The following is a 27,833-nucleotide window of genomic DNA, read 5'->3' as shown; positions in this document are numbered from 1 at the left end:
CTGGGGAATGCCTGCTCATTTTGAGCTCCCTTCCCTGCTTTTCCTGCCATGAAATCTTACTTATTGCTCTCAATTGACCAACAAATGCTTTCTTGGAGTACTTACAATGGTGTTACAAGATGGACAAGCTCTTTGGGCAGGACATTGGCTAACGGGTTTAACTTAGGGAAGGCAGATTTTTTACTGATTTGGGGGCAGGCTTTGGGAAGTCAGCAGCTGAGTCATCTTTTCTGACTGGTTTCAGCTCCAAGATGAGCATCTCTTGGAGATGCATTCATTTGAATTCCTTCTCTTTCAACTATCAGATTTCTTTCCAGGGAAGCAAGAAGGAATATATTCTGAAAATTTACATTTGCATCTGTGGAGTTATGTCAAAATGTATGTTCAGGTATTCATACACATTTTAAATATTTCGGTCATATCACATAGCATTAGTCTCATACTTAAGGAGGAGAGAACAGAAAGTAGAGAATGTAACTAAAGGAAGAAAGAAATATTAATAATTACAGGGAAAGGACCACCCTGTGAAGGCTACCCTTTGGGTTGGACATTGAGATTGCGCTTAATCAGCATGCCCAGTGTTCTCACAAGTGACCCACTCGTGGGATCCCACCACACCTCCCATGATCTTGATGTCTTCCTGCTTTCCTCAAATCTCCCCTACCCCTTATTCTCCTGCTCTTGGTCAAGGCAGCCATTCACCCCAACTAAGCACCCCAGTGCTCACCCCCCTCCCCCAGGCTTGCATCCCCCTGAGCCTTCTCTGTGGCCCAATGACCTGAAGCTGCACCTGCCCTTGGAACTCTGGCCCAAGGAGCAAAATCCAGCTACTGAAGAAGATTCAGTGGTTGCAACTGAGCTTTCTCACTTTGGGGGAAGGGAGCGTAGGCTACCAGAGGCCGCCTTGTAAGGCAGTAACATGGCCGAAGCCTCCAACCGCTGCTTCGGCAAGAGCTACGAGTCCCAGCATTCTTGTCCCAGAAGAGGCTCTATTCGTATGCACCCTGAGTAAAATCTCTAGATTGATTTGTTCTGTGACCCATTGTTTGTTTTCTTGGATATCCGTGGCATTCTCAGAAGTCTTGTCCAAAGCGAAAATTCAAAATGATCTGTGGCTGTTTCTCCAGAGATCCTTTCACCTCCATGAAATCTCACAAACCACTGGCTGCATGATTCTGATCTTTGTAAGCGTAGATATATCCTGGGATTTTTCCTGAGGCCTTCATTGTACTAAGTACTAGACTGTGACGTATTTCTTGATTGGTGATTCCTTTGATAGCCGATCCTACCAGACGAAGCTAATCTGCCATTTCAGTGTTTTCATAGTTGGCGTTAAGGCTTGGTCTTCTCTTTATTTAACCTTAGTCCCCGTTTTCCACCATGCTCCTGAGGTTTGTAGTTTTATTTGCCTTTTTAGCATCGCATGGATTATTAATGGTTCTTCCTCCAGTTTTAAAAGCTACTCATCTTCCAATTCAGCCTCCTTCAGTAGGTTTTCAGCATATAATATCTACTCTCTCTATGGAAGGTAACTCACACAGTATTGTAAGACCCTTTCCTTTGTATGTCTCCCCAATCTTTACCATCTCAGGATTCCTTTCAGCATGGTGATGATGATGATGATGATGATGATGATGATGATGATGATGATGATGATGATAGAGTTGGAAGAGACCCTGGAGATTTTCTAGTCCAACCCCCTGCTCAGGCAGGAAACCCTATACCATTTCAGACAAGTGGCTGGCCAGTCTCCTCTTAAAAACTTCCACTGTTGGAGCATTCACCACTTCTGGAGGCAGGTGGTTCCACTGGTTAATTGTTCTAACTGTCAGGAAATTCCTCCTTAGTTCTAGGTTGCTTCTCTCCTTGATTACTTTTTATCTGTTGCTTCTTGTTTTGCCTTTTGAGCAGACATTCAATAGTATCTCTCAAAATCTGATTTATCTCTAAGACTGGCTATTGCCATCTTGAGCAATTCTGCACAGGAATTGATCTTTCACTGTGTTAGATTGATATCCTCCTTGCTATAAAGAGGAATCTCTTCCAGTGAACCCTTCTCTAATTATGGATCCAGGATGTTCTGTGTCTCAGTAAGGTTTCTGTTATACTGACTATATCTATACATGCATTTGCAACCAAGCAACCAACTTCCTAATCTGAGACTTAAAGCAGTGATATGGCATCATTATCTTGATTGCAAGCCACCAAGATGTTATTGAACCTAAATCCTGCAGAAGAAAAGCCACCTTGGGATATTCAGTTACAAATTGGAACAAAATCGGAGACCGTGCCCTCTATAGCTAGTAATTTTCTCCAATTAGTTTCTGTTGACTAAATAAAGGGCTGCACAAAAATAGATCACCTAAAGAGAAATGAACTTGCACATTTATGAAGCCAAAGTATGCAATATTAAAAAGAGGCCTATTGTGGGAGCTTCATTCACTGAATTCAATTTGGTTTTTCGTCAGAATACTCTGTTTCACAAGGCCAGCTTTCCAGTGTTACATAACAGCAGAGCTGTAGTATCAATGATGAATTGGTCTGTAGCTTAAAGGAAGCTTGCATTTCCCTTTCTGAGAAATTGTCCACTAGTATTACAACTCTAGGGAAAATCCTTAGTTGAATTAATACTTGTATAATCCAGCCCTAATGGATAATGAGCTTTTAATATTGTATTGCAGAAATTTCTTCTGAAATTGTGCACGGGCTGAGTTCTCACAGCTCCCTGTGGCACAGCCAGGGCTCGTCTGATGACTGCACAGCATAAGAAACGATTTCATGGGGCTGCCTGCCTCACGGCTCTTCCTCCCGTTCACTCTCATGCATGGCAGGAGATGGCCTGGAGGGAGCCCAGCAGAAGGCTTTTTTCTGAACCAGCAAAACAAGCTGGCATGATGAGAAATAATTGGTAGACACGGATCAGCAGATTAACCATTTATTGGCTGCAAGCAAATGAGAGGCATCTGCAGAGAAGTCCATTTTCAAAATCTTTTTGTCCCTCACTTCAATATTCTTGGCAATGTTATTGAGCTCAAATAGTGCCCTGTGTTTATTTATTTATTTATTAGATTTATATACCGCCCTTCTCCTGAGGGACTCAGGGCGGTGTGCAGGGCAATTAAAATATGACATACAAAAGTTAAAAATTGATTAAATTAAATTTAGCCCCAAACAAAATAAATTATGAAATTTAAAACCCCAGTCCCTCAGTCCAGGCCGGCAAGCTCGAATAACCAGGTTTTCAGGTCACGGCGAAAAGAGTAAAGGTCGGGAGCCATCCGGAGCTCCACAGGCAGCTGATTCCAGACGGCAGGCACGCCCACAGAGAATGCTCTCCCCCTGGGGTCCGCCAGCCAGCACTCCCTGACTGACGGCACCCTGAGGAGACCCTCTCTGTGGGAGCGCACGGGGCGATGGGAAGTTGACGCCGGCAGCAGGTGCTCCCATAAATTGTTGCGTTTCAGGGTTTAGTGACCATGGTTTAAAAAAACATTTCCTGATGCTTCACTGGTAACCTTGGCTGGCATCTTCAGAGGGAGGAAATCTCTTCTCTAGACCACGGTCTTTAATACTCTGAAGTCCAACATTGCCCAACAGCTACTAGTCATGAAAACCACCATGGGTATAGTGTCCATAAAAACTGAGTAGGCTAAGAATGCAGCCAGTGCAGGAACGTGACACTTTGGGAATCACAACTTTGATATCAGCAGTTTTATCAGCAATAATTTTCTTTTGGCAGTCTTGTGTTCTGTAGGGAGCTTTTAGTTCCAGGTGCTAACCATGGGCTAAAGTAGTTCAAGACTGTGGCCAAAGGTGATTTCCCCCACCCCCACGCTCTTAAGAGTATTTATTTATTTATTTCGATTTATATACCGCCCTTTTCCCGAGGGACTCAGGGCCGTTTACAGGGCAAATTAAAACAGTACAATATATACAGGTTAAAATAAAATTACATTAAATAGCCCCCAAATAATTAAAAATTAAAACCTTAACCCCAAACCCTCAGTCCAGGCCGGCAAGCTTGAATAGCCAAGTTTTTACATCCCAGTGAAACGAGCGAAGGTTGGGGGGCATCCGGAGTTCCACAGGCAGCTGATTCCAAAGGGCAGGCGCGCCCACTGAGAATGCTCACCCCTTGGGGGCCGCCAGCCGGTACTCCCTGACCGTTGGCACCCTGAGGAGGCCCTCCCTGTGGGAGCGCACAGGACGATGGGAAATTGATGCTGGCAGCAGGTGCTCCCAAAGATAGTCCAGACCCAAGCCATTTAGGGCTCTATAGGTCATCACCAGCACGTTGAATCTCACCCGGAGGGCAACTGGAAGCCAATGCAGCTCGCGGAGAAGAGGCGTTACATGGGAGTATCGGGAGACCCCCATCACAACTCGCGCGGCTGCATTCTGCACCAGCTGAAGCCTCCAAGTGGTCCTCAGGGGCAGCCCCATGTAGAGAGCATTGCAGTAGTCTATCCGGGAGGTCACAAGTGCATGAGTGACTGTACGTAGGGCGTCTCGGTCCAGATAGGGCTGCAACTGGCACACCAGGAGAACCTGGGCAAAAGCCCCCCTGGCCACGGCTCTTATATGATCTTCCAAACTGAGCCGTGAGTCCAGGAAGACGCCCAAGTTGCGGGCCCTATCTATGGGGGGTAACACCTCACCCCCCATAGTTAACAATGGAATAGACTGGTTAATCTGAGATGCCAGTACGCACAGCCACTCAGTCTTGGCGGGATTAAGTCAAAGCCTGTTTCTCCCCATCCAGACCCGGACCGCCTTCAGGCAACGGGACATCACATCGAGGGCATCACTGGGTTGATTCGGGGTGGAGAGAAGAAGCTGGGTATCATCAGTATGATCTCACCCAGCGGCTTCATATAGATGTTGAACAAGAGGGGAGAGAAGACCGACCCCCTGAGAAACTCCACAAATGAGAGACCTCGGGGCCGACCTCTGCCCTCCTGCCAACACCGACTGCGAGCGGCCCAGAAGGTAGGAGGAGAACCACTGTAGAACAGTGCCCCCCACTCCCAACCCCCTGTGGTATCGAAAGCCGCTGAGAGGTCTAACAGGACTAGGACAGAGGAACAACCCCTGTCCCGAGACCGCCAGAGATCATTCACCAGCGTGACCAATGCTGTCTCTGTGCTGTACCTGGGCCTGAAGCCCGATTGGTACGGGTCCAGATAGTCAGTTTCCTCCAGGAACAGAGGGAGCTGACGTGCCACCACGTTCTCAACAACCTTCGCTACAAAGTGAAGGTTGGAGACAGGACAATAGTTGTTCAAAACAGCTGGATCCAGGACAGGCTTCTTGAGGAGGGGCCTCACCACCGCCTCCTTCAAGGCGGCAGGGAAGCTACCCTCCCTCAAGGAAGCAGTTATTACTGCATGGATCCAGCCTCATGTCCCCTCCCGAGCTGCATACACCAGCCAGGAGGGGCATTGGTCCAACAAACACATGGTGGAACTCAGCCTCCCCATGATCCTGTCCACCTCTTCCGGAGTCACAAGATCGAATTCATCCCAGATAATATTTCCAAGACCGCTCGTCTCCCCCCCGTCCGACTCTGCCCAGTTGAAGTCCAGACCAGCCCGGATCTGAGCAATTTTATCCATCAGATGCTGACTAAACTCCTCGGCCCGCCCCTGCAAGGGCTCCTCCCTTACCACCTGATTAAGGAGGGAGCGAGTGACCCTAAACAGGGCGGCTGGGCAATTATCTGCGGAAGCGATGAGGGCAGCGAAGTAGTTAGACTTCGCTGCCTCCATCGCGGCAAGATAAGACCTCGTTGAGGTTCTTAACCACAATTGATCGGATTCGGACCGGCTGGATCTCCAACAGCTTTCCAGACCCTGTCTCCAGCGCTTCATCTCCCAGAGCTCCACAGAAAACCATGGAGCCCAACGGGATCTGTGCCGGGTCAGGGGTCGCAAGGGTACAACACGGTCGAGCACCTCGGTGGCCGCCCTTTCCCAGGCATCCACTGAGGTGTCAGCCGGGCGGTGAGTGAGGGAGATAGGTATAGACCCAAGCGCCGTCAGGAACCGTTCCAGATCCATTAGGTGCCTGGGGCGGAACCACCTGGTCGGCTCCGCAGCCCAGCAGCAAGGGGTGGCAAAGCGGAAGACTAACCGCAGGAGATAATTGGTCCATGACGGGGTCAATAGTTGGTGAACCCCCTCCCAGATCATCAAACCACTGTCCAGATAAGAAGACAAGGTCGAGTGTGTGACTCCCTCCATGAGTCGGACCCTGAATTACTTGGGTCAGGTCCATGGCCATCATGGAGGTCATGAACTCCCGAGCCAACTCTGACGACCCCGCCAGGGAAGGCAGGTTAAAGTCCCCCAGAACTATAAGTCTGGGAAACTCAACCGCCAACCCTGAGAGGGTGTCGAGAAGCTCGGGCAGGGCCGTTGCCACGCAGCTGGGCGTCTGGTACATTAGCAACAGGCCCAACTGAGCCCCAGGGCTGCACCTCAGGAGGAGTGACTCACACCCGACTATCTGAACGACGGCCTCCCGCGGACATAAGGTCTCCCGTATAACCACCGCCCCTGCCCTGAGCCCGAGGCCGGTGAAGCACACAGAAACCTGGAGGGCAAAGTTCAGTCAGAGGGACACCTCCCTCTGCGCCCAACCAGGTTTCCGTAATGCATGCCAGGTCCGCACATTCCTCCTCGATCAGATCCCGAACGAAGGGAGCCTTATTCACAACGGACCTGGCATTAAAGTACACCAGCCTGAGCTCAGGGGCCTGATCCCCCTCACTCCCGGATAAACGGGTCCTGACTGGAGGGTTGGAGCACGCCACCGCTTGGAGACAGCGGAGGTGTACTCCCAGATGTTGATGTGGCCTTCCGTGTAATCGCCTGCTGCCGTTCCCAATTGTCGTGGGGATTTGAAACCCCACCCCGCTGCTAGGAAAAGAGTAGAGTTGACTAGGCACAAAAGTCTATGGGGATTTCAACTGAAGGGATTGCCAGTAGGTTGTGTGGGGAGAGACAATCCAAGTCATTGTCATGAGTGAAGCTTCTTGGCTATTTGCTGCTTCTGAAGAACCTGTGAAGCACCTCATTCATGGAGAAAGTCTTTTTTAGCTGCCCAATTGTTTAAGTAACTGTTTTACATCTCTTCATTGGGTTGCCTTGTGATGCAGCAGTGGTAGGGATAGGCTTTGGCCAAGTTCCTCAAATTCAAGGATTAGCCTATAATTTAGCCCATGCAGTTGTGCTCCTTGGAGACCCGGTTGTGGTGAATATTAGTTGTTAGAAATGGACTTCTTGCTCTCATCTCCTGCTTTTGGTCTTCCTAGACCTAGAAGCATCTGGCTGATTGTATAGGAAAGAGGTTGTAGAAGAGCCCCCACATACAGTATTGGGGTTTTTCCTAAAGCCGGAATTTCTTGATATCCTGTTCCCATATATCTGCCAGTGAAAGAGCCTCTGCTAAAGCGTTCATTCTTTGTGTTCCATGAAGGTGAAGAAGACTGGAAGTGCCTGGGATGCGGCAATAGCATTGCAACTGGTCAACGCCTCTTCAAGACTCTTAATGAAACTTGGCACATTTCCTGTTTCCGGTAGGTCAAAGGGATCCCGTTGTCCCTTCTGGGTAGCCCAAGGCTGGGAATCTTGTACTGGACTATAGAAATTCAGAACATGCAGCTCATTAGATATGTTACAGCATCTGTCAATGTCTGTCTATCTGCCCATCTCATGTTACGTGACTCATGTGACAGACCTTAAAAGACTATTTTAAAAACTTATAAAAAGCACAAAAATTAATAATATCATGGAAGGGCTAATAGGGGGGGGTCAAATTATAAAAAGGGAGCCAGCTCATCAGGTTATCATTCCTTGAGACCCTCCCTCCCAGTGTAGTCTGGGCTCCTCCCCCAGTAAAACAAGACCTCAGCTGAAAGAGGGAGATATCTGGTACATCTGAAGTTACGTCATCTTCGTAAGTCCGGATAGTTTGCATAGTTTCATACTTGGCTATTTATGTCATGGGTTAATTTAAAACTTTTTTCAGTGGGGCAAATGATGTAAAAATGCCAATTGCATAATTACAAATGGAGGCAAAGTCAATTATGTAATTATGGTATGCTGATGGTGTAAATGTCATTGTCCAGACAGCTTTGGAGACAAAAGAGCTATTGTTTGGTGGCGAAGCCTAGAGCAAATTATGTCTGTGGCATCTGAAGTCTGGAGAATGGATTTTTATTATCTCCCTTTTTTTTCTCCGGGAAAAATGAAAGATAATCTAGACATTTATGGAGATTTTGGTTTTACTTTTCTGTTCCTTGTCCTTGCTCTGTGTTATTGTAATTTATTCAATATATCTGAATTGCACTAATTCAGTACCAGTTCTGTTTGGAGAAAATTTAGTGCTTGCTGTTTTGATAAGTTTTCATTGCAAAGTGGGAGAAAAAAATCACAGGATTTATTATTTATTTATCACTAAAGTCGACTGACCTTAAGCTGTGATGGTCTGGTCCCATCTTTTTTTTTTTTTTTTTTTTTATTGAAAAGTTTTAAAATACAATTTTCCCTTGAAAAACCCCCCTTCCCCCTCCCTCCTCCCCCCCTACCTCCCCTCCTCCCCCCTCCCTCCTCCCCCCCCTACCTCCCCCCCTCCCCCCCCCTACTTCCCAGAGCTGAATACAAGGTATATATATATAAAAAAAGCAAACCTAAGCAACCATATACTAACAACTATAAATTCTAAAATCCATCACTCTCTAGCTTATATAGGATAAAACAAACCTTAACAATATTAAATATATATATATAAAAAAACTAGAATAAGAAAAGGACACTCTCTAGCTTATATAGAATGGAACAAACCTTAATAGTATTAAACATATATTAAAGACAAAAAAAAAGGAAAAAGAAAAAAAAAAACCCTTCTCAACCCTATACTTATCCTAAATAAACTCCATCCATTTTATCCATTCCATGATATAACATTCTTACAAATAATTTTCCAAATTAACCAAGGATCCCAAATCAAAAAACTTTAAAGTCAACTCTTCTGTAATCGACCGTTCCTCTTCCAGTACCACATCTATAATTATTCCAAACACAACAAAAAAAAAAAAAAAAAAAAAAGATTGCAAACAAAACTTGAACTTTAATCCAAAAAAGCTCACCCTTTCCACAAAACCACCAAATATAAAAATATATTGCGTCTACACCCAAATCTTTTCCCCCCTCCCCTACTTGACTACTTGACTATATCGTAAAAGTTCCAAAGACTTCTGCGATTCCTGCTACTTTCTCTTCTTAGATCGTTTTGCAGCAGCACGCGTCACCCTCTGTTTTATAGATTCATCCAACGAGGTTGTATCTTGATCTCCTCCAACACCGTTGTCTTCTATCTGACCATCTTCGGCCTCTTGATGCACTCCTTCTCCAGATCCCTTTCCAGCTTCCAAAAGTGTTAATGGCATTACATTTAAAACATTATTGTAGAAATCACGCGCTTGCATCACAGTAACCAAACGGTACTTTTTACCTTCGTGCGTCACCATCAACCCCACTGGGATCTCCCATCTGAACCTTATATCTCGTTGCTTGAGCTCTTGCACAAGAAATGTAAAATCCTTCCTTCTCCTTAGAATCTTTGGAGGAATTTCTTTTAAGACCAAAACTTCTTGATTAGCAATCATAACTTTAGTATCATAAGCAGCTTGTATAACTTCATCTCTAGTTTCCCTTTTTGCAAAATATACCACCACATCTCTAGGCAACTTCCTCTGTCTGGCAATCCATGAATTCACACGAAACACTTTGTCCATGCCTCCTTTTATTTCAGATGCTGGCTGTTTCAACACTATTTCAAAAGCCTCAGAAACCAGCTGCTTTAGATCTTCCTTAGTATTCTCCTTTAAGCCTCTAATTCTAATGGCAAACTGCATCTGGAAATATTCAGCAAGACACAGTTCCTTTTCCATTTTATTTTCATTCTCCAATACTTTTGCTTCTAATATAGCATTCTTTTGAGTCAAGTCTTCTAGCTTTTCCTCCAATTCTTCCACACACCGAGCCACTTTACACACTGAAGTCAAGATGTCTACCCTCATCGCTTTGAGCTTCTGTTCCATCCTCTCCTCCATTCTCTCCTCCAATTTCTCCAATTTCTCCTCCATCTGTGCAAATCTAATATTAATTGATTCCAAAATTACCTGGGTATGTTTTTCAAGAGCATCTTGTAAGTCCTTTGATGTCAATACATCAGGAGGATGCAGCGCCTGCAATAATGATTGTTGCACAGGAGAAGTTCCAGCACTCCGAAGAGTTTTAGGGGGTGGTTTAGCCGCCATCTTTTACCAAATATGACGCACTTTCACTTCAGATTTGTAATCCAAAAAAGTCCATCAAGCTGGAGAGTAAAACATAGTAATCCTCTTTACCATTTCCTCTTGTATCGCTCTGCCTGCTCCTTTAAATCATAGTCATTCCTTCAGGCAGGGGTGGTCGCAGACGGCTGGCTCTGCTCCAAGAATCAGGAGCAGAGGCGACGGCCAGCTGGGAGCAGCCCAGGCTACGGGGGAGTTCAATCCTTCAGCCGCCCAAGCCATAAGCTCAGGCGGCCCTGGAGAACTCTACCCCTACCTGGGAGCTCGCCCCCTCCTCTTCTCCCGAGGAGGGGGCTTCGGATTCGCCCGAACAGCTGATCGGCGCTGTTTCGGGCGAAAAAAACAACAGCTGAGCCGCGGGCAGCCCGGGAAGGCTCCCTCCGTCGCCGCGGAGCCACCGGAAGTCGGTCTGGTCCCATCTTGAGTCCTATGTTTTTTTTTTCTGGGTACCAATGTGTAAGAAGAATTCAGACCAACTGGCTTGAGTTTAGACAAGGGAAATAAGAACAATGGGGAAATAGAAGTGAAGCCTGGTAAAGAAAGATTGACAGAATAGATATATAGGCATGTCTGGTCTTGAAGAAAGACAGCTGGGTGGCGCTTGGTAAGGCTCAGGTATCTGAAGGTCAGGCCCTCTTCCCTGTCAAGCAAAGCTCCAGTATCTGGAAAACATTTTGAAGTTAGATGCAAAGCACAGCCTGATTAAATACCAAGAAAAAAAATCCCCATGCAACTAAGTCCTAGAGCCTCTGAGGCAGAGAGTTGCTGAGCTCCCTTCTCTGGGTGCTTTTGAGCAGAAGGCAGCGGGTGTAGCCAGGATGCCTGCCTGCATCTGGGCCCTGCCCTGAGGTGGCCTCTTCTGAGTCTGAATTACAAAGCAGGACAAATGGGCAGAGAAGGGCCTGGCCGAGTCAGTCGAGCAAGCAATGGCCATGTTGTAGCCTTCCTCTCTGATGCTCACTGGACGCTGCCTTTAGGGCTTCTGCTTGGCCCAGCTGGGTTCCCCCGTTGGTGCCCAAAGCGATGGCTCTGAAAGCCATTTTGGCCTTCAAGGGTTTGGGACCGGTAGAAATGAGAGTATCCGCAGGGCGCAGTCCCCCCAAACCTAAGATGGCAGCCACAAATGATCTTCGCTCCTGTGTTTCGTGCTGTAGCTATAAAGGGACAATTCAAAGGGCACTAGTAGTGACCTTGCTAGAGATTTACTCTTCGACCTGCGCACGAGAGCTTGGAAGGAATTCCCAGGTGAATGGTTGGGATGCTTTGGGGAACTCTTTTGCTGCTCTGGGGAAGGGCTATCCCTGACAGAGGCTTTTTTTTCATCAGGAAATGGCTTCTTCCTGATACTCAGATCCGGTTATGTTTTGCTGGTTTTGTCCGTTGCTGTTTTAAGTAGGATGTGTGTCGCCTCTAACATCTGGTAGATTAAAAGGCAGGAGGAGGAAGAAGGTGACCCGGGGGCAGTGCAGGGGGCCAGAACTATTCAGGGGAGCCCCCAGGTGACTTTGGGCCGGTCATCCTCAGCCCTGCCTATCTGACAGCGCCGTGGGGAAGATTGGAGGAGGGAGCTCTAGGCAAGCTTCCCAGCACTCCAGGCAGCTGAGGTGGAGGGTGGCCTGTTTGCCAGGAGCTGATCTGTTTGGCTTGTCAGAGGAGCTGGAAGCGGCTTCATCCCTCCCCCAGACAGTCTCTCCCTCTGCCCCAGCCAGGACTGCTTCCCGGGTGTAAGGCGGCTCTGCCCTCTCGCTTGGAGGGAGGGAGGGAGGTTGAGTCCTGCACTGCCTGTGCTCCTTTGTGAAAATGGCTTGCATTTTACTCTGCCAGCCGTTTACAGGTAGTCCTCGACTTACAATAGTTCATTTAGTGACCATTCGGAATGACGATGACACTGGGAAAAGTGACTTATGACCATTTTCCCCACTTACAACCGTTGCAGCATCCCCAGGGCCGTGGGGTTTACATTTGGATGCCTGGCAACTGGTTCACATGACGGTTGCAGGACAGGCAAAGTCAGTGGGGAAGCCAGATTCACTTAACAACTGTGGCAAGAAAAGTTGCTGAATGGAGCAAAGCTCACAATATATTTTTCACTTAAACAACATAAATTCTGGGTTCAATTGTGGTCGTAAGTCGAGGACTACCTGTATTGTGGAGGGTCAGTATCCAGCCTCAGCTGAATTTTTTTAAAAAAGAAAGAAACCTTGCACCCAAGGCTGGGGCCCTGCAGTTGGACCCCCCCCCCCCCAGTACTTGCTTTCTGGCCAGCTATCCGAGCCAGGACCACAACATTTCACATTTGCAGTTGAACCGATGTGTCACTCTACCTGCATTTTTCTTCCACAAGAAGCCCTCCTTTAAAAAAAAAAAACAGAAACCCAAAGCCCCCGGTTGCTTCTGTGCCAAATTTTTAGGAGGCCGCTGTGGGTGGAGAACCTCTGGCTGCCGGTTCCAGCCATGTGAAGGCTGCTGACAGGCGTCCTGCGGATTAGCCGACTTCCTGGCCTGCTGGGCGACTGGCCATCCTCCAGGCAGGCTCTTTGCTCAGCCCGAGGCAGCACTCAGCCCTTGGACGGAATCTCCTGGCTTCTCCTTTTGGCCAGATTTTTCTCACTCTTGACACCCCTGAGGTTGAAACCCAGCACAGCCATTGTGTGAGGCCATTGCTGGGATCCTTGTGCTGCTCCTGTGAAGCTCTGAAGCCTTCTCCGTAACCTCGTGATTTGTCCACAGCAGGCAGTCCTGAGCCCTCCTTATGTTAAGTCTTGGGTGGAGGTTCACCATTACTCCACACCGGATGGGGCCTGGCTGGAACAGGATCTGGCCTGGAGCCAGTAGCAGGACAGTTGCCAATTGACTGAGAGCTGGTGGAGGGCCATCAACACAGCCTGGTGTTGAAACGAGCAATAGCAGTAACAATTAGACTTATATACCTCTTCACAGTGTTTTACAGCCCTCTCTAAGTGGTTTGCAGAGTCAGCCTCTTGCCCCAACCATCTGGGTCCTCATTTTACCCACCTCGGAAGGACCGAAGGCAGAGTCAACCTTGAGCCGGTGAGAATCAAACTGCAGGCAGCGGGCAGTCAGCAGAAGTAGCCTGCATTCTAACCGCTGTGCCACCAGGGATCTGTATGACGTGGTGACCGTCCCTAGCCTGATCCGAAGAGAGGTTCGTTCTCTCCACTCAGAGGGAGGAAAGAGGGGCTTTAGAAGCATCATTTTGCTCTTGGGCAATGTAAGTGGGTTACAAACATGCCAAGGGACCAGTAATGCCCCAGGATTTGTTCTTCTGGGTGGGCTGCCCTCTGCTTGCCTCCCGTCACTCTGCGGGCACTCGCTGTGCCCTGATGAAGGATGTGCCCGGCGGAGCCCCTGGGCTTGGCTCTGCCCTTCACTTTTGCCTTCAAGCCTTCCCCTCCCCCGGGGAAAATGTTAGGGCCCTATTTCTGTCTCTCAGGCCACTAAGCAGATGTGAAGAACGTGGGAGCATAATCTCACACTGACAGGAGGGAAGTTCAGAGAGAATGTGAGAAAGTCTGACTTCACACGTGGAGGAGCGGAAGCTTGGAAACAGCTTCCAGCAGAAGATCTGGTTCAGTCATCAGCAATTGAGTTTAGACGTGCTTGGGATAAACATGTGTCCATCATTTGACAAAAACTAAAAATGAAAAATTAATAACATGTAAAAATAATTAAAAATGTAAACAAACTCTAAGGGCAGATTTGGTGGACCGCTAGATCTTCTTCTGCCGTCAGCTTTCTATGTCTGGCTTTAAACTGAAACTTGTCCCTTAAAAATGAGAAGTGCTTCCTAGAGACATCTCTATTCTTCTAGCGGAAAGTGAGGCAGAAGTGTTTGCGACACGTGATGGGGGAGAGAGTTTGTTTGTGGTCCGACTCCTGAGTGTCACCGTCTGGGATCTGGACCTGGGCCTGGACATAAGCTGGACCCCCACCTCTCTTGAGCCCCCTCGATGGCTTCCTTCCCTCTCTGTCCTCCCCCACGGCTGCTGCAGGCAGCAGGCTCCCTCCCAGGCGGGCGGCCCCTTCTCAGCAGTTAATGTGTCACCAGAGGCCTGCCAGGAATGTGGCTCAGGTCTCCGTGTCAGGCTTTCTTCGGGACCAGCCCTCTCCCAGGAGTGGCGCAACCTGCTTAATCTCAGCGACAGTCCCGAAGAGGCATGTCGCCTTCCTCCCCACTCCTTGGCCCAGCCCCGAGGGCAGGAAGGGCATGAAAAGGAAGACGCCTAGCTCCTGGTCTCTGCTGCCAAGCCCAGCCAAGCTCCAGGTTGGTTCTGTCTTGGGAGGGTGTCATGATGCATGAAATCGGGTGCTTCTGAAGTGGCTGGGGAATTCTGGGAGTTGAAGTCCACAAGTCTTAAAATGCCGAGTTTGGAGGCCCCGGCCTAGCACAAAGGTGTGCAACCCTTTTTGTGCCGAGCAGGGCCCTGAAGCTGCCTTGCAAATACCAAATTGGATTTCATTGCACTAAATTGTGTTTAAATGATTTGTTGTTGTTAGTTGCAGTCGTGTCCGACCCATCGCGACCCCACGGACAACGTTCCTCCAGGCCTTCCTGTCCTCTTCCATCTTCTGGAGTCCATTTAGGCTCACGCCTCCTGCTTCAGTGACTCCATCCAGCCACTTCGTTCTCTTTCGTCCCCTTCTTCTCTTGCCCTCAATCTTTCCCAGCATTAGGCTCTTCTCCAGTGAGTCCTTCCTTCTCATTAGGTGGCCAAAGTATTTGAGTTTCAACTTCAGGATCTGGCCTTCTAAAGAGCAGTCAGGGTTGATCTCCTCTAGGACTGACCGGTTTGATCGCCTTTTAGTCCAAGGGACTCGCAGGAGTCTTCTCCAGCATTTAAATGATTATGCCCTACTATTTTTCCTCTTCCACTGCATAAGTGCTCACGTTGAATTCCTTTTGTATTCAAGTTCAGAGTCCAGCCCTTGCCAGGCTGGGTGGTCTCCAAATACATGGGCTTCTAGAATTCTCAGGAATGGCCAACCTGGCTGCTGGTTCTGAGAGCTGAAGTCTACATATCTGGTTGCACTGCTTGGAGAAGGGACCCAGTTCCCCCAGAGATGGTGGGAAGCAGAGAGAAGCAGTCTTTTCTGCTGTCCATAAGTCTTTGGAAGAGACCCTTTGTGGTCCTTTGTAATAGGGAGGTTGCCTTTAAAAGGAGAATAGCATGGCATAGCCTTATCTTTCATTATGGATGGATGTCTTCTGAAGGGGTTGGTAGATATGTTTGTAAATACGTTAAATGCTCAACCACAGTTGTCCTGGAATCGAAGTGCACACCCCTGGAAGGGATCCACATTGCGGAAGGCTGATTCAAACATTTCATTGAAAAATTTGTGATTAGGCAAATGTCGACAGAGATTCTCAATCATCCAGGTCCCGGTTGCTCCAAAAATGGTGTTCAAAAGGCAATTGGACTTTCTTGTTTTTGTTTTTGGTTTCTTGAAAATGTTTCGCATCTCATCCAAGGAGCTTCAGGCCAGCACTGAAGAAGCTTCTTGGATGAAAACCGAAACATTTTTACGGAAAAAAACAAGGAAGTCCAGTTCTCATCCCAGAAGCCTTTTGAACGGCACCTTTGGGATTGTGATTAGGCAGCCCCTCTGCCTGCCTGCCTGCCTGTCTCTGTCTATCTCACATTTCTACACTGTCGGCTTACCTAAGTGACTCTGGTCAGTTTACAACAGCAATAGCTCCTCTTGGTGGAGGAGCTTAAGAGAGCCAAATGGCTCAAACGTGAAGTATACTAAATCAGAGTCACTTTGTGACCAATTTAATAAATGCAGGTGTGTGAATCTCTCTTCTGGGCGGCATTTTATCAGGACTGCCGTAATCGTGGCTGAGCAGTGAAATTTTTCCCTTCAGTGCTGCAAAATATCTTCTGCTGGAAAGGATAACTTTTGTTGATTCCTTGCCAGACTCTAATTCAGAAGCAGACCTGGGTTTCACAAGAGGTTTCCTGTGTAAAAGAATATCCTAAATGCTTCGTTTGGCTTTAAAGGAGTGTCCAGATGGAATGCCTTAAGAGCGTTGGGCTTGGTGGGGCCCTTTGTACTTTTGTGCTTCAAAGTTCCTTAATAATCTGGTGGAAAAGGCGAGGCAGCTCCGGAGGGGAGGGCTGAGAGCCGGTGCTTTATGGCATGAGGGAGGAATCCAGTTTGCCTGACTGATGTGTCCCACTGAGGAGGGCTGGCAGAGATTTAAAAAATCCCTAGTTGTTGGGGATGGGGGTTGGCTGAAAAGTTTTACCCTCCCCTTTATGTGTAGCCCTGCCCTGAAAATCCTTTGAAGACAAAAATAGGGTTTAAAAATAATGTTTCTATTGATATGAATGTAGCTTTTCTGACACTGAAAACAAAATAATGAAATTAATTAAATCCATAACACCACTTCCTGAGGGTGATTGCCAGCAGAATCAGCCCTTTTTGTCCCTGCCCTCGGGGCAACAGCCAATGTGACAAAAGATAAAGAAAACCAAACTTTTTTTAAAAAAAATGTAAGAACTCATTTTAATGTACCGGTAGGTGGTATTTATGTCCTCCAGCATCCTGTGTTGGAGAACGTAAATACCAAACTGTTCAGGTCATGGAGATATAGCAGTTTTAAAAGGGGATTCCAAAAGAAAATCCAGTATTCCAGAGGGTCCATACAGTTGCAATAAAAGGTTCCAAAGTTTAGTCAAAATTGTATAAAAAAACGCTGAAGAGAAATTGACTCATGCACAATGTGAGATATGCATAACAGGCTAAACACATACAGCTACTAATTTGCACAGAAAAATAGAAAAATTATGCACCCAAAGTTCTCCTGATCATCTTAAGTTAAAGTGTTGTTTTAGGAAAGATGGACAGAAATGGATGCTTTGAAATGATAAGCAGAAGTTGACATGTCTGAAAACCTGTGGGTGGAAATTACAACTGTTTGAAAACAGGGCATAATATTGCCTCTCTGCGTCGTCCCTGTCAGCAGTCTGGCCACATTTTGAAATATCTGAATTTTGTGAAGCATCTGCAAAGGTTGCCTTTCCTAGAATGTCTTGCAGAAGTTAGTCTAAAGAGCACCAGTTGATGTGCCACTGCTTTGCAGCTCTTTTCTTCGAGAAATAGGCAGGGCTGTTGTAGTAGTCTCAACGGGTGAAAAGGCGAGGTGGCTGGTGTAGCTCTGCTTCCTAGAAGCAGTATAAGCCCACCCAGAATCAGAGCGCCCACCCTCCCCCAAATCACAATCTTCACAATGAGCACTTTTGCTGGGATTGGGTTCAGTTGTAATTGCTTACCTCCCATCAACCTCTCTTGGGACACGAAACTCTTCAGATTCTTAAAAATGCTTCAGAGGGGGCAGGGACCCTCAAATAGCCCTTGCCGCGCAACTCTGTAAAGTTGTTTCATCTTTTTCCTCAGAACATGTGGCTGTGCAGCTACTACACAATATTGGGAAAATGCAGGTAATGCTACAGTGTTCCCACACACACTGAAACTCCTTTTTGAATTGGAAGCACAGCCCTTCTGCTGTAGGTGTTGAAGATTACTTGAGGGGTAATAACATGGAAAATAAGTTAGTGTCGTTGGCATCTTGATAACACCAAGATGATCTCACTCGGCAGTTTCATATCGGTGACAAAGTGGAACCCAGAGGGACTTCATGTCAATTTTGAGGACTGACTGTGTCACCAAGCACCCATTGAGTTCTACCCGTAGGATAGGAATGGAACAGGGCAGAACTTCAGTTCCCCAATCCCTTAGTCCTCAAATCTAGAAGACACCTTCCAAATCCAGAAGATACTATCTGGTATCAAAAGTTCTCGAGAGATGCAGAAAAACTCAACAATGATACTCTCTGGACTAGTCAAGGTTATCTGTCAGGCTGACCAAGGCTGTTTCAACCCCATAGCTGACTTTGGAGGCTGCTTAAAATGCGTCTAGGTAAACTGGTCTTCCAAAACACTTGAAGCTGTTTGCTACCACCTTCTCCGTCATCTCTCCCAACCAAGGGAAGTTGAAGACTGGCCTATAATTTTTCCTCATTGAGGAAACCAAGGTAGGTTTCTTAAAAAGAGACCCAAATGTTGCCAGCCGCCCTGCTGTTCCCCGGTGAGGCTTTGTGGAGCTCAGCAAGGCCAGTTTCCATAGCAAGCTTGCACAATGAAACCAGTTGTGCTGGGCAACTGTCCAAAGAGCGGAATCAATACCAAAAGGACAATAGTCTTGCTGCAGCTCTTGAGCTCGGGAGTAGCAAATAACACCCAGTTGGTCAACACACCATTTCATATCTACTTTGTCTCTCCCCGCTATTGGAGGGTTCCTGCCAAAGCATACATTCCTCTAATTCTTCCTCTAATGGAAGCCGAAGCTTCCATTTCCTTTTAGAATACTACAAAATGTACCTTTGCATTCTTACTGGAAGGAGGGGTGGCTTTGCCTGACGATGAATTTCTGCACTTTGAAGACTTAGATGTATTTTAAAGCAAGGGTGGCTCTTTTTTTTTACTGCTTGTGCCCAATATTTATCTGATGTTTTTAAGTTACTCCCGTGCAAGGAGAATGGCAAAGCTCCTTTTCAAATTGAAGATTAACAGTCACCATCTTGCTTTCATGGTTGGGTCGGTCCATAAATCTTTAACGTGGCATTCTTGACCTCAGAATTCTTCATCATTCAGTAATGTAGAAACGGGACAGGAAAGAACTGGAAATGCCAAAATTTGAGCAGATGTTTCGACTGTAAGGTTCGCAGTTGAAAATCTGCCTGAGAGTGGAAACAGTAGACTGGATGTTGTGTAGCTGGTGGTAGGTGGTGTGTGTGTGCCAGATTCCTTCCTGCTTTCAGGGTTAAAGAAAATGATGGGTTGCCACTGCGAGAATTTGAAGACCATCCTGCTATTCCTCCTGCCCTAAGGGATCTGCTGGCAGTCCTCTTTGCAGACAGTCCTTAACCTACAAGCACAATGGAGCCCAAAATTTCCCTTGCTAAGCAAAGCTATTGTTAAGTGAGTTTTGCCACATTTTATGATCCTTTTTTGCCACAGTTGTGAAGTTGCCATTGAAATTGTTAAGTGAATCCAGCTTCCCTCATTGCTTTTACTCGTTAGAAGCCAGCTGGGAAGGTCACCAGTGGAGATCACCTGATCCCAGAACAGTCTGACCGTTATAAATACGTGACAGTTGTGAAGTCCCTGAGTTTCGATCACGTAACCTTGGGGATGCCGCAGTGGTCATAAATGTGAAAACTGGTGATAAATCCACTTTTTTCAGAGCTGCTGTAACTTCAGATGGTCACTAAACAGTTGTAAGCTGAGGACTACCTGGATTTATTTTCTCGGTTGTGTGTTGCCTTTAATAATAATAATAATAATAATAATAATAATAATAATAATAATAATAATAATAAGAAGAAGAAGAAGAAGAAGAAGAAGAAGAAGAAGAAGAAGAAGAAGAAGAAGAAGAAGAAGAAGAAGAAGAAGAAGAAGAAGAAGAAGAAGAAGAAGAAGAAGAAGAAGAAGAAGAAGTAGTTGGAAGGGACCTTGGAGGTCATCTAGTCCAACCCCCTGCTCAGGCAGGAAACCCTATACCATTTCAGGCAAATGGCTGTCCAGTCTCTTCTTAAGGAAGTTTGAAGAAGTTCTCAGTGACAACATAGACAGAGAAGTCTGACCCAGCCCACACTGCGGTGCTGATATGTGGCATTGGTGCTGCACAGCAGAGAAACTTCTTCCCATCTCAGACGTGGAATGAGAAGAGAAGCAGGACCCAAATCCAGGGAGGATGTGCAAGCCAGCCTGATCCAGTTGTCTTCTGGAATAGCACAATCAGTACGGTCCAGGGTGAAAAATGCAGTATTTAATTATATCCCAGGACTGAGTTCTACATGGAACAATTGCCTAATTATACTGAAAAGCAGGAGAATCCGGGCAACAATAAGTCCCGATTCATGTATCCACACAGATAATCTCCTAAATCCATTCCAAAAGATGTTGTCGTGGCCACGGGTGTGGATGTCTTTTTAAAAAGGAAGGCTGATTTCTGGAAGATGAGACTGTTTGTAGCCACTGGTGGCTGCATTTCTCTTCCAGAATTGGAGGTAGCAGTTGAGAAGCTTGTGTTAAGAAGGGCCGTGTATTTGTGTTGGTATTTCCTGATTGGCCTCTGTGACTGGGCCAGGCATGAATTTGGACTGATGAATCACGTAGCTGCCCGGCGATGTGAAGTATAGGCTACCTCCGCAATCATCCACCCCAGCAGTGGTCTGTCACTAAAAATTGAAAACCGGTTCCAAATATGATGCATTGCCATAGTCAAGATCGGAAATTCCCAACACATGGAGCATCAAAGCAATAATATAGCATCCCTGTCACAGGAGTGCTGTAGCTGGAATTTCCACCTATTATAATAAAGGCTTCTCATAATAAAGGCTCCTGCAGATGCTCCAAAAAGAAGGGCAAATCATGAGCACTTTATGTGCTTCTAGGAGATTGTTTTTCAAGAAGTGGGGTCTTCAGCCTTCCATAGACTTATCATCAGTTATTGGGCAAATAAGCTATCTATCAAATACTTTCTCCTCAAAGTATGAACACAAAGAAGTTAACCCATCGAATGCCACCTTCTGAAATTAACCATTCAAATAACATTGGAACCATCCAAAAGTATTTCCTACGGCCCCAACTTACTTAACTTTAAAGGGGAATATTTGTAGCCCAGGGTTGAAATGAGGGCTCCTTGGTGCTTCAATCAATCAGAATAGAGCTGGAAGGGACCGTGGAGGTCTTCTAGTCCAGCCCCATGCTCAAGCAGGAGTCACTATATTATTTTAGACAAGTGGCTGTCCAGTCTCTTAAAAACCTTGAGTGAAGAAGCCCTCACAACTTCTGAAGGCTCTTCCACTTGGTGCTGTTTCTGCTACAGCAGTCTGTCTTCTTTGCCATTAACTTCATAGCCCTCTCGGTTACCTCACAGCGCTGCAAATCAATCAGTCAATCAAAATGGAGTTGGAAGGGACTTTGGAGGTCTTCTAGTCCAGCCCCCTGCTCAAGCAGGAGATCTTATACCATTTCAGACAAGTGACTGTCCAGTCTCTTCTTAAAAACCTCCAGTGATGGAGCGCCCACAGCCTCTGAAGGCAAGCTGTTCCACTGGTTAATTGTCCTCATAGTTAGAAAGTTTCTCCTATTCCTGCCAGCTTAGTATCATTTGCAAATTTGATGAGTTCCCCTTCTATTCCCTCATCTAAGTCGTTGATGAAGATGTCAAAGAGTCCCGGGCCTAAGACGGAACCTTGTGGTACCCCACTGCTTACTTCCCTCCATGTAGATGTAGTACCGTTAAGGACGACTTGTCGAGTGCGACAAATCCATCAGGAGGTGATGCTGTCTTTCCCACATTTTTCTACTTTACCAAGAAGTAGGTTGTAGTCTACTTTGTCGAATGCCTTGCTGAAGTCTTAAGTATACTGTGTCCACAGCATTTTGCTGGTCTACTAATTTACTCACTTTGTCAAAGGGTTAAGCAACCTCAGTGTGCACCAAGAAGCCCTTCCTTAACTTTCCAGAAGGGTCTGATGGTTGATAGCGTCAAATGCTACTGAGATGCCCAAGGAGAGCTAGCAGGATTATGTTTCCTCTGTCTGCCTCCTAGCAACCGTTTCACCCTTGAGGCAACAAGAGTCAGAAAAGCTGCATGTGGGAAGCCAGTACCAGCTAAGCGTGCCGCAAACCATTTGCCCAAAAGATGTTGAAGGAAAAATAACAGATGCGAAAGAGAATAACTCAGAAGAACTACAGGATAAAGAGATGAAGGAAACCACATCTGATGCCAAAATATAAAGAAATACTGTTGAGAACATAAAGAAATATTGTTGAAATACTGAAAAAATAAAAATGGGGGAATTATAAGATAGGGATAGCAGTTAGTGGAAATATTAATGATAAGCCAGGAGAATGACCTGGGAAATGATTATATTCTGGATTTATGAAAGAGGGCCGATAAATCCCAGAAGCTTTTTAAGTTGGGAAAAAGAAAAACTGAGGAGAGATTGAATTCTATGATAGCACCTGAATAAAGATCAAGATTGCTAAAGCAAGAGAAAGGAGTAGAAAGTTGGTTTGTTTGGCCAAGCTTGAACTAGGACATGTTACTGTAAAATTCTGAGAACTCTTCTGGGCATTTTGCTGATATGAGAACGGCAATGTAGTGATTTATGAGTTTGTATATGTGTTAGGCATATGGTGTTAGCCTACAATGTTGGGTTGAAAATATATTAACCATAATGCTATGTCTTTAAGTTGTTAATTGGCCAATGGGTGTGTAAGTGTTCTCATGGCCATAAGAGGAAGCTAGGAAAGTAGCTTCTCTCTCTCTCTGAATTCACTGATCTCTACTATTACTGTTTTTGCTCTGCTGTTGGTTTACTACTGTTGTAAACCTGAACTGTGTATTGACCTCTGGACCGGTAAGAAGACTTTGTAGTTTGGATTACTCCTTGGACTGTTGCTATTGTGTATGACTTGGACTGTTTATTTTTGACTGTGCATTTTTGTTTTTACACCACCTCAAAGTAAACTACTTTTTGCTTTTAGAACTCAGTGTATTTCTGTGTGTGACTTTTACTGCTCTCAGTGCCCTTCCTTGTCTGTGCAACTCTTTGGTAGCACAAGGAGACCTCTGCACAACAAATTCCATAACACTGGTTATGGGCCCAGGCCTGTACTGAGAGTTAGTACACACAGTATTCCTAGCTGAGTTTGTATTTGGTGTAAAATGGGCACAGGAACTGTTGTCAGGCATCTCCTGGATAACCCGGTTGGATGGGACAAACTATGTTTCCTGGTCCACAAAATGCTGCTTGCTTTTGCGCAAGGAAGGACTATGGGCTGTTGTAAATAACCCACTAGATACTACTGCTTGGGATCCAGATGACGAAGAGGATGCAAAGAAGTTAGACAACTTTAAACGTAGCAATGAGAAAGCTCTTTGCATTATTGGACTAACACTGAATGACCAGCAGCTTGTCCATATTCGTGGTGAGGAGTCTGCTGCTAGGTGTTGGGATGTTTTGCGAAGGCTTTATGTTCGTGACAGTGTGGGTGCACATATACACCTTACACGTAAGCTGTTTAGGGCTCGTCTGCAGAAGAATGGAGATATGCTGACCCATTTAAATTACATGAAGGCAACTTTTCAAGAGCTTCATGAAAAGGAGCTGATTTTTTCAGAGTTGCATCAGGTCTACATTATTCTGTCATCTTTGGATGAGAGTTATGATGAGTATGTTTCTTCTTTGGAAGTCCTGACCAGAGAGGAACTGACATTGACTAACATTACTGGGAGACTGCTGGAAGAGTCCAGAAGAAGGCGTGACAGAGACCAGCTGAGAGAGACACAGCCACAAGAGGAGCAGCAATTTACCACTGCTTACAACGTCAAGAAATGTTATTCTTGTGGGGCTAGAGGGCATATAGCCAAATTCTGTAGAAAGGGTAAAAAACAGAATGTGAATAGCAGTGGGAAGGCTAAGAAGGGCATTGGTTTGGCTATTTCTGGTGAACCAACATCCAGAAATAATGAATTGTGGGTTGTTGATAGTGGGGCTTCACAATGCATTACTAAAGTGAAAAAGAGATTTGTTAATATGAAAAACAGCAACCAATATGTTTCACTAGCAAACGGTTGGAGGATGAAGGCCTCTGGTGAAGGTAATTCCTATTGTTCATGCATTGATGAACAGTTACCTATGTTATATATACCTAAGCTAAGATTCAACCTGTTATCTGTAAGGGAATTGGTTAAGGTTGGGTTTGTGGTAACATTCAGAGGGGAGCAATGCACTATTGAGAGGAATGGAACCTGTGTAACTGCTAATTTGAAAAATGGTTTATTCGTTCTCACAAGTAACCAGGTTAGTACAGTTAAAGCTAACTCAATATGTGAGAACAAGAAGCCACATGATGAATGTATACATTTATTGCATAGGCGGTTAGGGCATGTAAACTTTAACTCACTACGTAAAACAGTGGAATTAGTAGAGGGAGTTAAACTGAAGCCATGTAGTAAGTATTTGAATTGCAATGCCTGTAATCAGGAAAAGAGTAAGGCAACTCCTGCACACAGGATAAACAGCTTCAAAACAACTGTTCCTTTGGAAGTTGTGTTTGCTGATTTAATTGGACCCATGAAACCAAGTTTAGGAGGGTCATGCTATATGTTAAGTATATTGGACCACTACTCTAGATATGGTTTTTGTTATCTGCTTAAGTCAAAGGCAGACACTTTCCAACAATTTGCAAACTGGCTGAAGTTTGTGGAGAGAAAAACAAAGAGAAAGGTTCAGTGCATAATTACTGATAATGGTACTGAATTTACAAATAAGCGTTTTGTTGATATGCTAGAATCAGCTGGCATTGAGCATAAACGTTCAGCCCCATATAGGCCTCAACATAATGCTTTTGTTGAGAGACGTGGGCAAACGTTACAAGCCATGATTAGAACCATGTTAAGAGATTCAGGCTTAACAGATAGACTGTGGGGGGAGGCAGCAAAATGTGCAAACCATGTTCTGAATATAGTTGTTAATACTTCTACTGGTAAAATACCATATACAATATGGCATGGTAGAAGACCAAACCTTGATTACCTGCACACGTTTGGCACCCCAGCTTGGGTCCACATTCCTGCACAACTCAGGAGTAAAGGCCAACATAGGGCTAGGCAATTATACTTCGTAGGTTACGAAGCTAACCATAGATCCTATCGTTTCTGGGAACGAGGCACAACTAATGTATATAACAGTGCTAGTGCAAAATTCCTTGAGCACGTTGGTTGGGATAGGTTAGAGCAAGTAACTGTTAATACTGATCCTCTAGTGTTTGAGGACTCCTCTGATAACGTAACTAGTAATGATAATACATCTCCTGTAAATATAAAAGATAAAAAGGAGATAGGGGAGATAAAAGATGAATCAGAGGAAGGAAAGGAGTCAGAAATTCAAAGCCCTGTAATTCCTTGGCGTTCAATGCGTATCAGACATCCACCTGATCGCTATGAAGCTAGTATAGTATGTCAAGTTAGTGTAGAGCCATCTAACTATGATGAGATCAGGATGTATCCTGAAAAAGAACAGGCATCATGGAAAGCTGCAATGAACAGGGAGTTGAAGTCTTAGACAGAAACACATAAGCTTGTCTACAATGGAGGCTGAATTTTCATGTCTATCAGTGTTATGTACAGAACTGCTAGTGTACAAACAATTATTGTTAGATATGGGTTTAAATGTAAATGATCCATTTATTGTGTATGAGGACAATCAAGCTGCGATAAAGATGGCTAATAGTGCTGCAGTAAGAACAAGATCTAAACATACTGATCTTCGTTATTTGAATGTCAGACAATGTATCAAAGATAAATTAATACAGTTAGAGTATTGTTCATCTGATGTAAATATTGCAAACCATTTTACGAAGGTACAAAGTGCTGTGAAACACAATGCTAATTGTGAAAGAATGTGCATAAGATTGTAAGAGTTATATATTATTCTACCCAAAGGGGAGAATGTTAGGCATATGGTGTTAGCCTACAATGTTGGGTTGAAAATATATTAACCATAATGCTATGTCTTTAAGTTGTTAATTGGCCAATGGGTGTGTAAGTGTTCTCATGGCCATAAGAGGAAGCTAGGAAAGTAGCTTCTCTCTCTCTCTGAATTCACTGATCTCTACTATTACTGTTTTTGCTCTGCTGTTGGTTTACTACTGTTGTAAACCTGAACTGTGTATTGACCTCTGGACCGGTAAGAAGACTTTGTAGTTTGGATTACTCCTTGGACTGTTGCTATTGTGTATGACTTGGACTGTTTATTTTTGACTGTGCATTTTTGTTTTTACACCACCTCAAAGTAAACTACTTTTTGCTTTTAGAACTCAGTGTATTTCTGTGTGTGACTTTTACTGCTCTCAGTGCCCTTCCTTGTCTGTGCAACTCTTTGGTAGCACAAGGAGACCTCTGCACAACAAATTCCTTAACAATATGAATAAGAAGGGACGCGGTGGCTCAGTGGGTTAGGACGCTGAGCTTGTCGATCAGAAGGTCGGCAGTTTGGGGGGTCGAATCCCGAGTGCTGCGTAACAGAGTGAGCGCCTGTTACTCGTCCCAGCTTCTGCCAACCTAGCAGTTCGAAAGCACGTAAAAATGCAAGTAGAAAAATAGGGACCACTACGGTGGGAAGGTAACAGCGTTCCGTGCACCTTTGGCGTCTAGTCATGCCAGCCACATGACCACGGAGACATCCTCGAACAAGCGCTAGCTCTTCGGCTTTGAAACAGAGATGAGCACCGGCCCCCAGAGTCAGAAACGACTAGCACGCATGTGCGGGGGAACCTCTACCTTTACCTTGATATGAGTAAGAGATAGGCTATGGAAGGAAGAGAGAGACTCGCATGTAACCTCTAGTGGGTCTGTCTGTGTTTTTATCAGAAGCACCTACAAAGTTACTAAATTTGTGCTTATTGTGAAGATTGAAAGCCACTTCTTTCTCTCTCTCATATTTTTTTGCTCTTTTCTTTGAGACTTTGTATTCTCTCTCTGTTTTTCTTGTCTTCCGAGTTTAGTTTGTATTGCCTTTTATTATTGTTTTCTTAAAGACTTTCAACAACTTTAAAAAGAAAATAACGCTAGGTGTCATCTCTGCCAGGCGGCTTGATTCTGCACCTTTTCTCCCGGAGGCAGCTTTTCCCTTGTGCAAGAGCATGCTGCAGTTCCACCCAGTGCAGATCAGTTGCTATCTCCTGATCATTCAGCCATCCACCTCTCTTCTGAAAAGGCTCCTCCTCTTCCACCCTCCCCGGAGAACTGCAAAGGGAGGAAACTCGGTGCCTCAGCCAGTCTGGATTTCCTTGGGTGGCCCCTCCGCAAGTACGATGGTCCTCCTGTACGATCCCTAGTTGAGGCGCCCTTTGGTCAGTTCCAGGGAAGGAGACCATGAGTGCTGGGTCAACTCCACCGAGGAACCCCTGCTGGCCTGGCGTCTGGCATTCCCGTGCTAACACCTGAAAGAGCAGGAGCCGAAGTGCACCCTTGCTAGGGCTGAGTAGACGCAGTTGGACAGATTTGCTGCTGAGCTGGTTTGGCCAGTGCTCTGGAGATGGGAAGCTACTTGTCTGCCTCGGCTTATGTCACTCCAAGGAAGCCCTTTTGGTAAGTCTGCCCTCCCATTTGCCTCGTCTGCCTAGTGGACCTTGTTTGCGAAGAGAGGCAACCATTTGGGAACCTAGAAGCCCTGCCTTCAACCAGTCTACCTTCTGCTTCGCTTGGAAGCTGGGTGATGGGAGGATGACACCCCCCCCTCCAGGAGTCCTTGCCTGTTTTGCTCTGAGATAGGATTTTCTGTCCATAGAGCAAAGGCAAAGTGGAAAGTAATAATTTATTACCTGAAGAGGCGGCTGAAACTTTATACGTGAACTCCATACTTGAT

General features: G+C 45.7%; 1 protein-coding gene across 2 annotated transcripts in view; it reads left to right on the top strand.

Annotated features, from left to right (window-relative positions):
• Window positions 1-27,833, top strand: part of LIMK2 (LIM domain kinase 2) — a 60,854-nt gene that overhangs the window by 2,354 nt on the left and 30,667 nt on the right. Inside the window, exon 2 of one of the 2 annotated variants that reach the window (XM_081338673.1) lies at window positions 7,480-7,579. In XM_081338673.1, coding sequence (XP_081194799.1) covers window positions 7,480-7,579 — 100 coding nt within the window. Of the gene's footprint in view, window positions 1-7,479; window positions 7,580-26,789; window positions 27,557-27,833 lie in introns of those variants that run through there. The other variant, XM_081338674.1, reaches the window with a different exon arrangement.

The sequence above is a fragment of the Vipera berus genome (assembly GCF_964194415.1).
Source record: "Vipera berus genome assembly, chromosome: 14".
Classification (NCBI taxonomy): domain Eukaryota; kingdom Metazoa; phylum Chordata; class Lepidosauria; order Squamata; family Viperidae; genus Vipera; species Vipera berus.
Note: the sequence above shows the minus strand (reverse complement) of the source record. Positions and strands in the feature narration are given on the sequence as shown.